Source organism: Neopelma chrysocephalum, unplaced genomic scaffold, assembly GCF_003984885.1.
Source record: "Neopelma chrysocephalum unplaced genomic scaffold, ASM398488v2 Primary Assembly neopelma1_24, whole genome shotgun sequence".
NCBI lineage: Eukaryota > Metazoa > Chordata > Aves > Passeriformes > Pipridae > Neopelma > Neopelma chrysocephalum.
The window spans coordinates 9175235-9190232 of record NW_020897693.1 but is presented as its reverse complement, the minus strand read 5'-3'; the positions used below and the strand labels follow the sequence as shown (position 1 = coordinate 9190232).

At 41.0% G+C, this 14998-nt stretch overlaps 1 protein-coding gene across 11 annotated transcripts in view; it reads left to right on the top strand.

Annotated features, from left to right (window-relative positions):
• The window catches only part of BRSK2 (BR serine/threonine kinase 2), a 315925-nt gene that overhangs the window by 277123 nt on the left and 23804 nt on the right, over nt 1-14998 (top strand). For 10 of the 11 annotated variants that reach the window (XM_027702657.1, XM_027702631.1, XM_027702641.1 and 7 more), the window contains 4 exons: nt 3991-4051; nt 8347-8554; nt 9611-9659; nt 14273-14396. In XM_027702657.1, the coding sequence (XP_027558458.1) occupies nt 3991-4051; nt 8347-8554; nt 9611-9659; nt 14273-14396 (442 nt within the window). Of the gene's footprint in view, nt 1-3990; nt 4052-7941; nt 8555-9610; nt 9660-14272; nt 14397-14998 lie in introns of all 11 variants that reach the window. The other variant, XM_027702611.1, reaches the window with a different exon arrangement.

Here is a 14998-nt window from a genome sequence, read left to right as displayed (position 1 = left end):
TGTTTTTCTCCGTCTACACCTCAGCAGTGTCAGGCTTCAGCCTTTCACCTCTTACTGCTCTCAAGAAATTCTGCAGTTCTCTGAAACCAGCTGGAAACTGAATTCCAGCCCCTCAGTTTCACCAGTAAGAGAACACTGGTCTGACATGAATTGGGCCTAGCACAGCTTCCTCTTTGACAGTAGCTGGCTAAAATGAGTAAAAAAATGCTTAAAATGAAGGATCTTTTAACTTCGATGCTTTGAAGTATCAAATAGTTTGAATAAGGTATAAAATTGTCACAGCTACAAACTACAGCTCACACATGCACATTTTGTTTCAGTCCTTTGCCTCTGTCTTTCATAGCTCAGACATCTCCAGATTATTGTCAGTCTGCAGAATGAGAGGAATAGCCTGCAATGGTCTCAGTGTCCACCTTATGTTTATAGTGCCCTCTGCATCTTCCCCCTCCTAAACCTTGGGTCTAGCTCCCTTATGGTTTTTCTTTAATTTCTCCCTCCAGGCTTGGAAAAACAACTGTGTCACTTGCTCCCAGGGAAGGGACCAAAGAGTCTCTCCTTGAGTCTCTAAATGTGGCAGTTGTGTTTGAAGGAATGCTCTTTGTCTGAGCAACTGCACTGATTCTTCTGCTTGTATTTTCAACAATGTTTTGATGACTTCCATTGAGTTAGTGTGCAGGCATACGGCAATGCAAAACACAGAGCAAAATGAGTCATACAAAATGTTCATAGTTTCCTACATGGTTGCATTTAGTATTAAGTTATTGGAATAATTATAAATTTAATAATTCCAATAACATTTAATGGCTCTAAAGACTCTTAGGAGGTTATTCACTAACAGATACTTCCCACTGAATAAATTTAGTTCATAGCCATGGAGATAAGGTAATGTCATATTTTTTTCCTCTTTCTACACATAAGACATAAGAGTCTGCCATACTAATGTGCTGCTGGTAGGGCCTCAAACTTTCATTTTCTTGTGAGAGGGATAAAAATTTAAATTCTCTGTTCTTTCACTACAGCATTTCAGCATAATGCAATGTTTCATTACTTCCTTTTGGCCCTGTCCCAGTTCTGTCCACCTGACTCTGAGATACAGGAACAGTGCATGTGGTTGGTTTTTTTACAAACTGAATTATAGCATTGCTCAGTCAAAGTGATCTTGATGAGAGGGACAAATCTATCATTTTTGCCTGTTAGCATTTTTGTACTGGTGTGTAGAACCACATAGTAGGCCAGGGTACTGAGTTCTTATAGCCAGCTTGGAAACTATGTCCCATTTATAAAGGTACGTTGTGGGAGATTTGTTAAATTGAAAACGATGTAAGGAAGATCTCCTCAGTCTGGGTGTCATATCCCATAGCAACACTTTCTGGTAAGGGAGGAAAAGTCTTGAAAATGTACAGCTCTCTTTTCACCTCAACATTTAAAATTAACAGAGGTTTCTTTAAAATCTTTTGACTGCTCCTATATACAATTTCCAGTGTGGACAAACTGAAACTTGCTATAGGGCCTACTTTTCTTCTTACTTATTTTGCATGTAAATTAGCAGCAGAAATAAAGCTTATTCATTAGCAGTCATATGGATATTGAATGCATTTCCAAGAGGATTTCATACTAACTCTTTCTTATGTCCCCTGCCTCAGGCTCCTAGGCTGGATGAAAACACAGTACACAACAACAATTTTTTCAAATATTGCTAAGAAACTGGGAATTGGGAGGTGGGGCCTGCCATATTTTGTCCTCCATGTGTGTGATCGTTTTTGTAAAAAAAAATAGGAGATAATAGGGTTGGGAAGGGAGAATTCAGGACTGTTGGAAACACCTGATTGCAAAAAGGAAATAGCAGATTGGAACTTTTAATCAAGTATCCTGGAATTCAGGTGAGTGTCAGAGGGGACTTTCCCACCACAATTAAGAGTTGGTGGGAACACCTCCTTTAACTGTAAGTTGCTGTTTAACTGCATTTCTGGGCACCTGAATGCCTTCCACATTTGTCCAAGATAATCTGTAGGATCCTCTTGTAATTTATGGTTTGGAAGAAGCTTTTTCTGATGATTCATGCAAGGAAGATTTTTAACTAATTTACTCCCCATCTGCACAACACATCTGTGGTGCAGTCAGCTACTTCAGTTAGGGGAAAGGCACATAAAGTAACCTTTCAAAAGTGGAGCAGACGGTTCTTCCCCTAAAATTACTTTGCATAAACCTTTATGAGTGCCCCAGATCATGATGGTGAAAATTTAGGTTTAATCAAGTACAAGAGAATGCCAAGAGTGAGCTTCTAGTTTTACTGTTGCACTGTGATGGGCAGAGAAGAAAAACTTAAGTGGGGAGTTTCTCCGTAGAATGAGTGCCCGAGATTTTCATGGTGCCAATCTAGATTTAATCTGGCTGAGACTGGGGTTCTGCATTTCACCTACTTACTGTGATGAACAAACTGCAATGAGATACAAAGAAAACCATCAGTGAGTAGTTTCTGCAGAGGATACAAATAGAGAAAACAGAACATGCCATTGTGTTCAGTTGTAACTTATTCTTTCCTTGGAAATACTTCCTCTTTTCCCATTCACAGATTTTTTAAGAATTCTGCTCAAATATATGTCAGGATACCATTTGAGAAACCGATGTTTTTGTTTTATTCTACAGCAGAAGAGAGTAAACTGACATAGTTTATGGTCTAAATTTCTTTTATGTATAAGCTGACATCAGCTGTCTGACCTATATCAATTTTTAATATATATGTGTATACACGCACAGACACATAGACACATATGTATACACATATACCCACTCACTCCATTTTCCAAGCATATACAGGAATTTCACCTTTTCATGTTTGCTACCTGAAGGCAAGTAATTGCTTTCATGACTCTTACTATACGTGACACATTGTTAGTTTTGCTGTATTGACATATTGTTGCATGGTGGTTGTCGAACAACTAGGTTCTTAGCCAAGTCCTTTCCTATGAGATGTTTCAGTCTTCAACTTTGTGTTTAAAAAGGATAGAAAGCAGCCGCCTCTGGGGCTCACTCATGTACAGTCACACACAGGGTGTGGGTTTTTTTCTTCTGGGCAGCCCTCCTCCTAGAAACTTCTTCTGCTGAAATGTTTGTGCAATTTGGCCTGTCTGCTCTTTCACCATGTTTAGCATAGCACATTTGCACATTTTATTGTCAGTAGCTGACATTTTTCATTGATGGCCTTTGCTGGAGAGCATAAGAGCATTACAGTATAGGTGACCTTGTCAGCAAATAGGACAGTTTACTGTTCCTTGACTGGCCTCTTTTTGAGGGCACTTGAGCTGTTAACTTGATATTAGTAAAGTCATCAACAAAAGCAGAACTGATTATCCATTGAGAAGGCCTGGCTTGTTTAATGCAGCAGCAAGAAATCTTGCTGGAGAGCAAAGATGTGAAAACGATCAGTGAGAAGCTGGAAAGGGTTAAGCCAATGTGATCTTTGATTTCAGTGGGAAGTCATCACATAAAAAATGATAGTGTGCTTGGGTCAAGGAGACTTGTTTTTTAATTATTATCTGGAATAATCCCCTTCCTTTGTGTCTTGTGAACACGGTGCTTTTCCATGTTGCTCGTGACAGAGAAAGTCTCATTCTGTGATCACTGGGTCTGTGCAAAACAGAATTCTCAGCACCAATATGAATGTCTTCACCATCTTTTTGAATTCAGCAGTTCAATTTGCACAGGTCAGATGTAGTAGCTTCCATGCGCTTGATAACCAAAAAGAAAGTAGCAACTGCCTTAATCAAAAGGGATTAATAGTATTCTCCCTGAGCAACAGGGATTTGGGGGGGGGGACAACTGAAAAATGCGACAGTAGTGAAAGGAAGGAAAAGGAAAGAGTCGTGTGCTTTTCCAGTGACAGCCTCCCTCCTCCTCCTCACTTCATGCCTGTGCCTGTGGTGGCTGGTGATCAGGGTTATTACTTGTCCGAGTTTTCTGAGAGATGTTTTCCTTATTGTGTCCATTCAGGTCTCGGTCAATCAGTGGAGCATCATCTGGGCTCTCCACCAGTCCTCTCAGCAGTCCAAGGGTAAGTGGTGCTGCTTCAAGATCTGTTGGTCCAATTCACTCACACATGCTTGATGCTTTCTGCATCTGTTGCTCCAGAGCTGTGGCTCTTAGCTGGGATGTTTTGTTTTTCCTTGGCAGCTTATAAATTTTCATGGGTTGTGAGGGAAATGTTATTTACAAATGCAAGCAGAGAATTTCTCATACATGTTCCCTGCACTGTTATCAGGGATCTCGCTGTGCCCTTGCCCTTTTTCAGTCTCATAAGGACACAGAATAACATTGCTATGACTAAACACTGCCATATCCAGCTGAGGTCTGCATACAGTGTGGCTTCAGACCAAGTAATCAGGAATCATTTCACAGCTGTCTTCAATTAGGTCTCAGTAGAGCACCAAACCATGCTGGTTGTCTTCTATTTGCCTCAGAATAGCTTGTATTAGAAAGTCAGAGTAAATAAATTATACAAATTTGAGGGCTAGCAAATTGAAAAGGAAAGTAAGAAGTTGACTGACTAGGATGAGTAAAGAACATTCAAACCCCTATAAATAAGGTACATTTACATGCCCTTTTTAATCATACAGTCAACTAAATACTGATACTTACTGATACTTAGCTAGTACAACACACGCCTCACAGTACGTGTTGCAAAGTTTTCAGTTTCTAAGTGCAGTGACAGGGGCCTCCATCTTCTTGTTAACTTCTTTAGGGATTGAAGTGAGTATCCCTAGTGCCTGTCAAGGTCTTTAAGACTGCAGTGCTTACAAAAGTCTAGACCTCATCAAGAAGTCTGTAGGGCTGTGGCAATCCGTGTTGCCTGATTGTCTGGCCCAGAGTCTTTGGAGAGTTTCTACATACTTTTCATGACTTCATGAGAAGATGCTATCCGCCACTGGAAATGGATATATTCCATGTGTTAGGGTACAGATACACCTATGGATCTACTCTTAGTTATAGGAAGATAACATCAGTATTCCGGGTATTTGAAATTATAATTCCCCAGTAAGATTCTGTGTCATTCTTATGAATGAAGACACACTGTCAGGTGTAAGTTTATAGACTAGTAAAGCTTCCAACACCTTGCTTGATTGAACTGTTTTCTGAAAGATATTCTGGGTTCCTGTCAATTGTTACCCTGTTTTGCAACTGGCATAAATGTATTTGTGGTCTCCTCTGTCCCTTTAAGGCGTTAGGAACCAGTAAAGATCCATTTCTTTCTTTCTGCACTGGGGCTCCTGGTTGTCAGTGGAAGGAAGCAGAGGTCTGAGGACTTTTATACCACTGCAAAATGTCCTGAAAAAGAGCATGGAAACAGTTTTATGCACAAAATAAGCATCCAGCGCAGCAAACCTAAATCTTGATGTCATCAGTTGATCTCTTGGGTTCAATTTCTGACATCTCAGTAGGACTACATCAGAGAATGGGGTTGACAAGATCTGTTCCATAGTTGCTGTATCTTACCATTATCACTTAATAGGCAGTTGATTAAATAGTCTTCAAAGGGATTTAGCAACCAGATGTCATTTTCAGCAGATCATAATGATATATTAAGGCAGGTCAAATTTGAGGCTTAAAAGGAAATAATGGAATAAGAATCATATTTTTTTAAAAGTCCTTACCTATGCGTCTAATAGCACCTTAGATTATTGAAAGAGAATATGCTTTAAAAAGCAAATACCTATTTCATTTTATGCAGTGCTTAAGTTCAGTTCTATGAGGAATTGAATTCAACAGCAACTAAAAGTTCTCAAATTTCACAAGATCTTGTTAATGGTGTTCCCTATGGCACCAGCTGAAATAGAGACATAATCTTGTTCTTCATTTCATTATTAAGAATGTGGTAATTAAGGGTGCCTCTTCAGATACCTAATGGCTCAAGTGGGAGTTGAATTTGACTTTTTTTTCTTTCATATTTGTTTCTCAAACCATCACACACATAAGATACAAAAATTGCAAGGAGACATTTGCAATCAACAGTCTTTGACTTTTATCCATTGGTGTCATTTGCAAATGGTTAATATTCAGGTGCTGGTAGTGACTTCCACAGATTAACCACTTGCCTCATCTTTTCCCCATCGTTTCCCATTGGCAGTCAGAATTTACCAACATGGCAGATTTTAGTTTAGCTTTACAATCCTAATAATAATACAAATGTTTTGATGTAGTGATTTTTTTTTTAATTTTGGTGGCCTAACTCTAAGTTCTTTAAAGTAATTACAAAGCTTTAATGCAAACAATTTCAGGAATGAAGCTTTAAATAAATTTCTGCAATTTTTAAAGTATAGCAACATTGTGCTAATCCATAAAACCCAGGAAGTAAACTCCCTAGTAAGTGTGCTTACATGGGACTGAAATTTGAGGCATGGTTACATGTACGTGGTATGCCTGGACAGTGCTTGATTGCAGCTTTTAGGTGTTAAGAATGGATAATAATAATGGTGATATATAATTTTTCATAGGTAATAATTTATGGAAATCATAATCTAAGTGTAGACCAAAGCTAAATATCTTGAATAGTGATTTCTATTTTTACAATTTTTCCAGTACTTGTAATCTAAGGTGTTAACAGCAATGTTTTGTAAGGACATTTGTTTTTTTTAAATGTGATTTTTAGCTTGCTAGTATCCCTTTAAAAGGCTTCTACCCTTCCAAGTCTGTCTATTGCTGTTTGCTGTCAATGTATGAATGGTTTCCCAAAATGCCTCTTAATATGTGTAAATATCCTTGTTTCGGAAAAAAAAAATCATAATCTCATTTTGATACCTCCATGATGGATTATGAACTTTGCTTGTCTTTTTCTTTTTAAATTGTGTCTTACAAAACAATGGCTCACCTCACCCTCTTCTTAGACTTGAGACTTAATGGCAAATATTGCTGAGACTTTATGACAGAAATTCCAATTATCAGGCTGTCCTTCGATGTGATGAGGGATGTTGCAGGAGAAGCATAAAGTCTGATGGAAAATATCATCTCTTCCCAGATAAATAAATTTGCCAAGCCTCATTGAAGTTTTTGCTGTAGCAGTTTACAAATCAAACACCAATCTGAGTTCATAATTTTTCTCATGGTGTTTCATGCTCTGAAGCCTCCAAGTGAATGCTGGAGAAATTTAACCTTCCAGGTCAGGGGAGGAGAGTGGGTGCCCAGGTGGCATTACTCTCCCTTTTCCTCCTCTTTCTGCAATGGGTGGCTGCAACTCAGGTGTGCATTAGCCAGTCAGGGGTAAAGAGGAAGGAAAGAGGTTCTGACTGGTGTGTGCAGTAACTCTGTGTATCACCTGCCACTCCCTATGTATCACACACCTGTTCTGAGTTTCATCTCTCTACTGGGTTTGCACATGGGCACATGGAGCTGAAAGAGGTGGTCCCATTCTTGGCACATCTCAGTTTGTCTGTGGCTTGAGTGGTTCTTCTTCCCCTTCCTCACCTCCCTACAGCATCGTGCTTTTCACACTGCAGGGCAATCAGAACAATCCCAGAGAGATGGCATTTCTCTCTTCTTTTTTCTTAGTTACTTTATTTTTTTATTTTTTTAATTTATTTTATATTACTGTTCCTTTGTTGTACTTTTCTTTCCGTTGTTTTCCTTTGCTGACACGTGGTTGGTTAATATGATGAAGCCTGTTATGACACTGTTGTTCTTGCTGCTGCCGCTGCTGCTGTTGTTGATTATGCTGTGTTCCCAGCTAACTGCATGTCTTTTTTTTGTTTTTTGTTTGTTTGTTTGTTTTCGTTTCTTTGCAAAATCCCTCCCCCCACTACCCCTTCACCTCCATCTCCTGTGTCTCCTTGTGACATGGTGCATCTTTGTGACTCGGATGGATTTTTTTCTGACTTTCCTTTCTCTGCTCGCCCGCTCTATGCGTATTTCACTGTTTTTGATGTGCATGGACACTCTGCGTCTGTCTCGTAGCCTATCAGAAAGTTCTTCATCCCCCCTCAGACCTCCGACCTCCCTTTCTCTCCCCGACCCCAAGTCTCCTTGGACCCTGATGCTTGTAGGAACGCCTCCAGGCCTGGACATGTACTCCAACCAAAGCCAGCACTTCAGCCCAACCCAAAGACGCAGACTTTGCCATCCAAGAGCAAATTGGCTGAAAAACCACTCCAGTCTACTAAATCCAACCCACTCCCTACCAGCAATGCCAGCGCCCCCTCTTCCCAGAACAACCCTGTGCAGAATGCTCAGGGCCGCTCGCCTGCTGCCGGCTTTAACCCACAGCTGGCTGTTCCTAAAGTACAGACCAACCCTATGTCTCCTGTTAGATTGCTCCCTTCTAGTACTGACCCAAGCACCAAATCTATCCCCATCATACAGGTCACCCCTCACCCCTCTCCAAGGGGAAGTCCCCTCCCTACCCCCAAGGGGACACCTGTTCATACGCCAAAGGAGAGCCCAGCAGGCACACCCAACCCAACACCACCATCCAGCCCCAGCATTGGAGGAATGCCATGGAGGACACGGCTCAACTCCATCAAGAATAGTTTCCTGGGGTCTCCTCGCTTCCATCGTCGGAAATTACAAGGTGAGTACCCACCCAAACATACAGGTGGTTCTGATTTGGGCAGCTGTTCGTCAGGAAGTTGATACCTGTCTGGCTCTGCAAATTCCATCCACCAAAGACTGAATATTGGTATGAAAGTGAGAGTGATAGCATCAGCCAAGCCCTAATCCCCATGTGAGCAGGCTCTGTCATGCCGTTGCACCTGCTCCAAGAGCATCTCCTAAGCCCTCTTCATACTCCATGCATACAGCTCGTACTATCTCTGTTGTGGCTCTTAGACCACGAGAATAATTTATCTTCACATTCTTCACTTGTTTTGTCAGTGAACTTAGAGCTCTGCCATTTCCCCTGTGGCTGTGCTCTGCTGCCTCTCCACAGCCACAGGCTGAGCCTTCTGCTGAAAAAAAGACAGCCAGTGGCAGTAGGCTAAAATTGTCCTTCTGAAGCAAAGCTTTTTTGATCTTGGTTAATGCTTCTTTTCCGCCTTTGGTAATTGATGTAAAAATCTCCTTAATACAATCAGTGTCTTCATATCTGCTGGCCTACTTCAGTTTTCAAAGTCTCTAAGAGTGTTGAGATGTGCAAAATTTCCTTCCTCAAGTTCCAGGTGGCTTTCTCTATTCAGACAAAGAGCACCTGAAGTCACATGCATTATCCTTGGACATCAGCAGCAGCTATCCCAACACCATGTGGTTTTGCAGGGTACTGGGATGTGACCCCATGGTAAAGGAAGCTCACAGCCATGAAATAGTTGACTGTGATGGTCAGTGAGATTGTCTCTGAGATGGTCAGAGAATTGCAGAGAATTGCAGCAGTGTGTTTGAGTCTGAAGCCAGTGCAAGATTGCATGATGATTTAAGGAGTGAGCCTTGAAATGCAGCACTTGATTAGATGCAGTGATCTAGAGACATATGACCAATGTTCAGATGTCAGAACCAGTCTGGAGAGGCAGTGGGCAAATGCAAGAGGGTGCAATGCCAGCGTTGTTTCATTGATATACAAGCAGAAAATGGAAGGTGTACTGAATCATCGATTTCTTTTCTCCTTCCCTCTCTTTGTCTGTATGTGCGTGGGCAGTACCTACACCAGAGGAGATGTCTAATTTAACCCCAGAATCATCCCCAGAGTAAGTAATTTCCCGGTACACTACCTTTTTTTTTCTACCACATACCAATGTCATTTCCTTGCCTCAGTGTCATAGGCTGACGTATTTCTGTTCTAGATCAGTATCTGTAACCTGTTCTCCTGTGGGTGGGGTAGAGATGTTAAATGATTCTTCTGATAAGGACCCTGGATAAAATCTATACTTCAGAAATGGCAGTGGGGGTCAACAGGTGATGAAACAGTCTCCCAGTAACCACCTCATTTTGTGACTTGCTGAGTTTGCTGGGTTTGTAACATGTTCCTTCTCTTTTCTTTCATTTGCTTGTCAAGTAGATCACTCTTGAGGTGTGGAGAGGCTAATCAGTGGCTTATACTGGCACTCACTATGCACTAAATAGTCTTCCTTTTAGTACAGGAGAGTGCATCCTCAGGATAACATGCAGAAGCCTCTGCTAAGATAATTCAGAGGAATCTTTGGCTGCGATAGTAAACGCAGTGTTAATTCTAGGCAGCAGCACTGGGACATGGAGAAGATATTTCATATTCACCAGACTCATTCCTGAAAGTCAACATACATTTCAGCCATCTCACTGCACAAATGTGCGTCACTGCATGGCAGGTTTGGAAGTCCCTGCCAGAGTGCTGCTCCAAACACTTCCTAATATGCAACAGATGCCAAATTATTCCTTTTTATTTTCACAGCTTGTGTTTGTGCACCCAATGCCCATAGACTTACCCTGCCAACCAAGGCAATTTGGCCTCTTGTTAAGATGCTGGTATGAAATATTCATGAGTCTTGGATGAAAAATTTGGGCACAAAGTTTTGTAATTGGTGACTGTGGTATTGTCTTAACAACTTTCCCCAGACCTGGTATTTATCTGGTGTAAAATGTGGACTCTGTGTGCAGTACTGCATAATGGAGAGAGATAAAGACTTCAGAAGAGGGAGAAATAGGGATTAGTAAAGGTTAGTAAGAGAAATCCAGGAAGAAGAATGGAATATATTGTGTTTTCAATACTTTTGAGCATTTACTAATAGAGAGGCATGAGAGAATTTCATAAAATTAGCACATCATTATGAAAGAAATATACAATACTCTCATTTCACATGTTTTTAAGGCCATTAAAACAGAAAACCTTTTAGAATTAAATTTCTCTTCTTCATTGTATGTAAGTTGTTGGAAGTTTTCCTGTTAATTTATTGCCTTCTCTGCTTCCCACTCACTCTTTAAAAGCTGGTGTAGAGAAGTGCCTGTCATTTGAGGCAGTTTGGATGCAAGTCAAAGCCTAAGGCCCTTTTTTCTTTTTCTGTATAATTGCCAAATTAATGAGTTCAGTTGGGCTGCACAAGTCATAAAAAATAATGAACTGGATTATATTTTAACCATAGATGTCTGTTGCTCAGTGTCCACTTTCCCATGTCTTATTTTTTCTAGTATTTTCTTTCTTTCTGTAAGAAATAAGATACTCTTATCAAGAGCTGTATTGACCTCATGGGGTTGAGTGATAAATACATGTCCTTGCTCTGTCTGGTACAGCAATGACTGCCATTCATTTAACAAACCTGATGATTAGGTAATACACTTTGACATGTCTGGGTAATGCTGTTCTTTCTCAAGTGAAAAAGTCCTAGAAAATGTGTTCGGGATGACATTTAAAGAGACTTAGCTCCATCTGCTTTAAACCTGCAAAGCTCCATTTGCTTAAGTAGAAATGCTGTTATTTATGCCAAGCAGGTAAACCTCTGGAGGTTACAGATCCATGTGCTCAGGGATAGAGAGGGAACACAGTGAGGCTCTCCAGAAGGCAATGTAGTCAAGAGACTCCAAAAGTAGGAAAAGAAACAACATTATAGCAGTGAGAAATTCAGTGTGAAGTAATAAAGCACCAGCTTCCATTTGCATGCTAATTTCTTTGCTTTTTCATCAACTGGGCACCTGATTAGATTCCCTAGCGTAATCTGCATACCCAGCCTCCCCCACATATCTCCTATCTCATTCCTGCTTTAAGAGGTTTACCATAAGAGAAGATTCTTTATTTTAAGTACATTTTGTACTGCTTACAGCCTGATCTCGTGAGATGCTAGAGCATCTCATTCAGCGTGCTGAAGATCATTGATTCATACACATTTTAACCCAAGTTAGTAGCACTTAATGCTCTCTAAGAGGAGAAAACCCTTTATTGTGTCATTTTACTCCAAAGCTGTCCCTTCTTCTTCAGTGGACCCATTCCCCAGGTGTATGAGTACAGCTGGTTCTGCCAGTTTCAGGGGTAGAAGCCAGGGCATGTGTGCTATGTCTTGATTCTGTTCATTACAGAAACAAGAGAGGCCACTGGCATCTACTCCATCTTATGCGACACCAGGAAAATTATTTGGTGAATTCCAGTGATTTACAAGCTGGAGCATAGCCCAGGCTATCAATGAGTCATCCACAGTTAGTATTACGGGTGATAACCTTGCTGAGGAAAAGAGCCCAGCTGGATTCTGGAGACTCCAGACCATGCTGAACAGGAAAAAACCACCCTGTGTTCTGGGCCCCTTCTTACCTGGGCGTGTTAAGAGACCTATAAATGAAGGGCCAACAAAATGACAGTACAGAAATGAAAAGCCATCTTTTAACATGGCAGATCTGCAATTAAATATGCACACTTTTCCAGGCCCATGCTTCCACTGGGCCATATTGCCAGCCCTGGTTCAGATTATGAGACATCCAAGCCTAAGACAACCAGCCGTTTTAGATAGATAACCAGGTGCTAATTTACTAATGAGCATAGACCCTTTACATGCAGGGAGCTATTGCCCCAGCTCCCCAGGGGCTTGCAAAGTTGTTATGGTGTGTGCCAGACACATGAGCTAATTAGTATGTAATTTTCTTTCACACTCTAACCCTGGCTCCTTAACGACCATTTAAATGAGAGGCCCTTTCTCTTTACTGCTCCCTACGCTAATCTCTGGATCACTGGCTTAGTTACAGCTGCCTATGAATATTTTAGGGAGTGACAGTTTTCCAGCCCACTTTAATTGAGTGGGGGGCACTGGTTTACCAAATTGCAAGTGAATCTTTCTGCACTCTTATTTTTGGATGCCTACGGTAAATGAAGCAAATAATTATTTGCCCAGCTGAGTGGTCTTCCAGTTGTGGTCTTTCTACTGCGTGCATTAAATGGGCTGTGAGCCAACTTATTCATGGAGCACTCTGGAATGGGGAATGAGTGCAAATTGCTGGACAATACTGAGGTCAAGCTTTGTTCTTTATCCTGAAGGCCTAGACTTCAAATTAGTTTCTTAGTTTGCTCCTCTCTCTCCTAGTCTCTGCCCATCCTTGTTCTGCCTCAGTCTGAGCCTTTGCCACAGAAAGTGAGTCTACTAATAACTCACTCCAGCTGTCCATTGCTTTTATCTTCTTCCACTGAGTGGTGAATGTCCACCAAAATGAGTGAAAACCTATTCCGTGCCATACTTCAAACCAGACTTGGCATTATAAAGTATGGTGTAGAGGAAAAAAAAAGGCAGTCTCTTAGTGGCAGGTCTTTTCATTTCTGACATATTCATGCCAAATTCTTCCCTACTAGAATATGGCTGATGTAAGTGGAATTTTCCCTGGATTTAGTTTGGTCTAGCAATTCTTTGGCTGTGTCTCATGGCTAACAGCATCTTCTCTCCCATCAAAACCACACCTGTCAGAGATGCTACCTTCAAGTTCTCAGTAGTGTCTCCCATTAAAATATATGTCCCTGAATTCTTCCTTTAGCCTGTTTAACTTAAAAGGTAATGTCAACAAAGTGGACTTGTAAAACAGTAAGCAAAATCAAACATTTACTAATAGGATCAGTGTGAAAAAACAGAGCAATTTCATTTTATGGTGAAACCACTACCTGATGCTGAAAGAAACTGTGAAGTTGGACTACTGTCAGTGGAAAGCCTGAACTGTGTTTTGCATGGTGTTGGCATCTTCTTTCTTAGTACTGAAATTTCATTCCTTTGTAGGATGACCAGAGTTCACTCATTATATAGACACCCTGAATGAGACTAATGAATGGGATAGTCTTTGTCCTGGCCCTCTGTGTAGGAGTGAATTTCACTCACTGACGGATTGGAGGTCTGGTAAAATCTACAGCTTGCTTTAAAAAGCAAGATTTTGTGATTGTACCTTCAGCCCAAGAGGACACCTTTAGAAAAGGAACTTTTTAAGTCCTATAACACCAAAGGAGTTGAAATTGAGTGGGAAGGAACTTAAATCTCTGAGTTGCCAGGATCTGCATATTGTCACATGAAATGAATAGTTCCCTGGAGACAAACCAGAAATGTGTCCCCTGGCTTATATGGGCTTTATATATGCAGTATTAATCGGTGTATTGGCTCAGTCAAAAGAGTTACTGTTGCTCCTGATTTTTCATTGTTGCTGCCAGACTAAGACTGTGTGGTCTGTCATTTTACCAGTTTTCACTAAGTGAAATGTTGTTCTGGATGTTCTCTGACACTATTTTCCACTTACTATTGGCAATAACATCAAATCTGGACTGTTATCAAAACTTTCTTGTGTGTTTTTAAATTCTTTTTCCAGCTAGGGGTGTTTAAGAAATAAGAAATAGTGCTCAGTACTCTAAACCATCTCTTTCTTTTCATCACGTCAGGCTTGCCAAAAAATCCTGGTTCGGTAACTTCATCAACTTGGAGAAAGAAGAACAGATTTTTGTGGTCATTAAGGACAAACCACTAAGCTCCATTAAGGCTGATATAGTCCACGCTTTCCTCTCGGTAAGTCATCCCAGCTGCCTCTTGGAGGCATTGCCCTCTGGTCAGTTCCAGGACTCCTTGTGCCATATGTTACTGGACAGGGTCTCTGCTCCTTCAAGTGCAGCCTCTGTGGGTTTAATGTACATAACCTGTCGATTCAGAGCTCCACTGGACTGTGTGTGAATTACTAAGTGTAGATAACGCTCTCTAAGGTGAGAAGAGATTTCAGCCTTCTTGGCAAGGTCTCCAGGTTGCCAGTGTTTGGAATAACACTGCAGTTAGAGCACACTGCTGGCATGGTGTCAAGACAGCAATTTGCTCCTTTGTCAAACTAACCTTGCAGTTGCCGGTCTGGGCAGCAGATTGGGTCTTCCCTTGTTGGGTAAGCCCTCCACCACTTCAGTCAGACAAAAATCCTGTCTTACATCTGCATTTGTTACTTTAAATCTCCACTTCAGTGCTGTATGGCAGAAATAAGGGTTGTTTCCTCTGGTGACCAGAGTATCAAATGTTGCAAATGCAGTTTATATACAGGCTAAGAAAGCAGAGCAAAATTGTAATTTTTTTCCTATAGAAGATCCTTGCTATCATTGTCAAGAAGTAGCAGTGAAGAAAAAGCACAG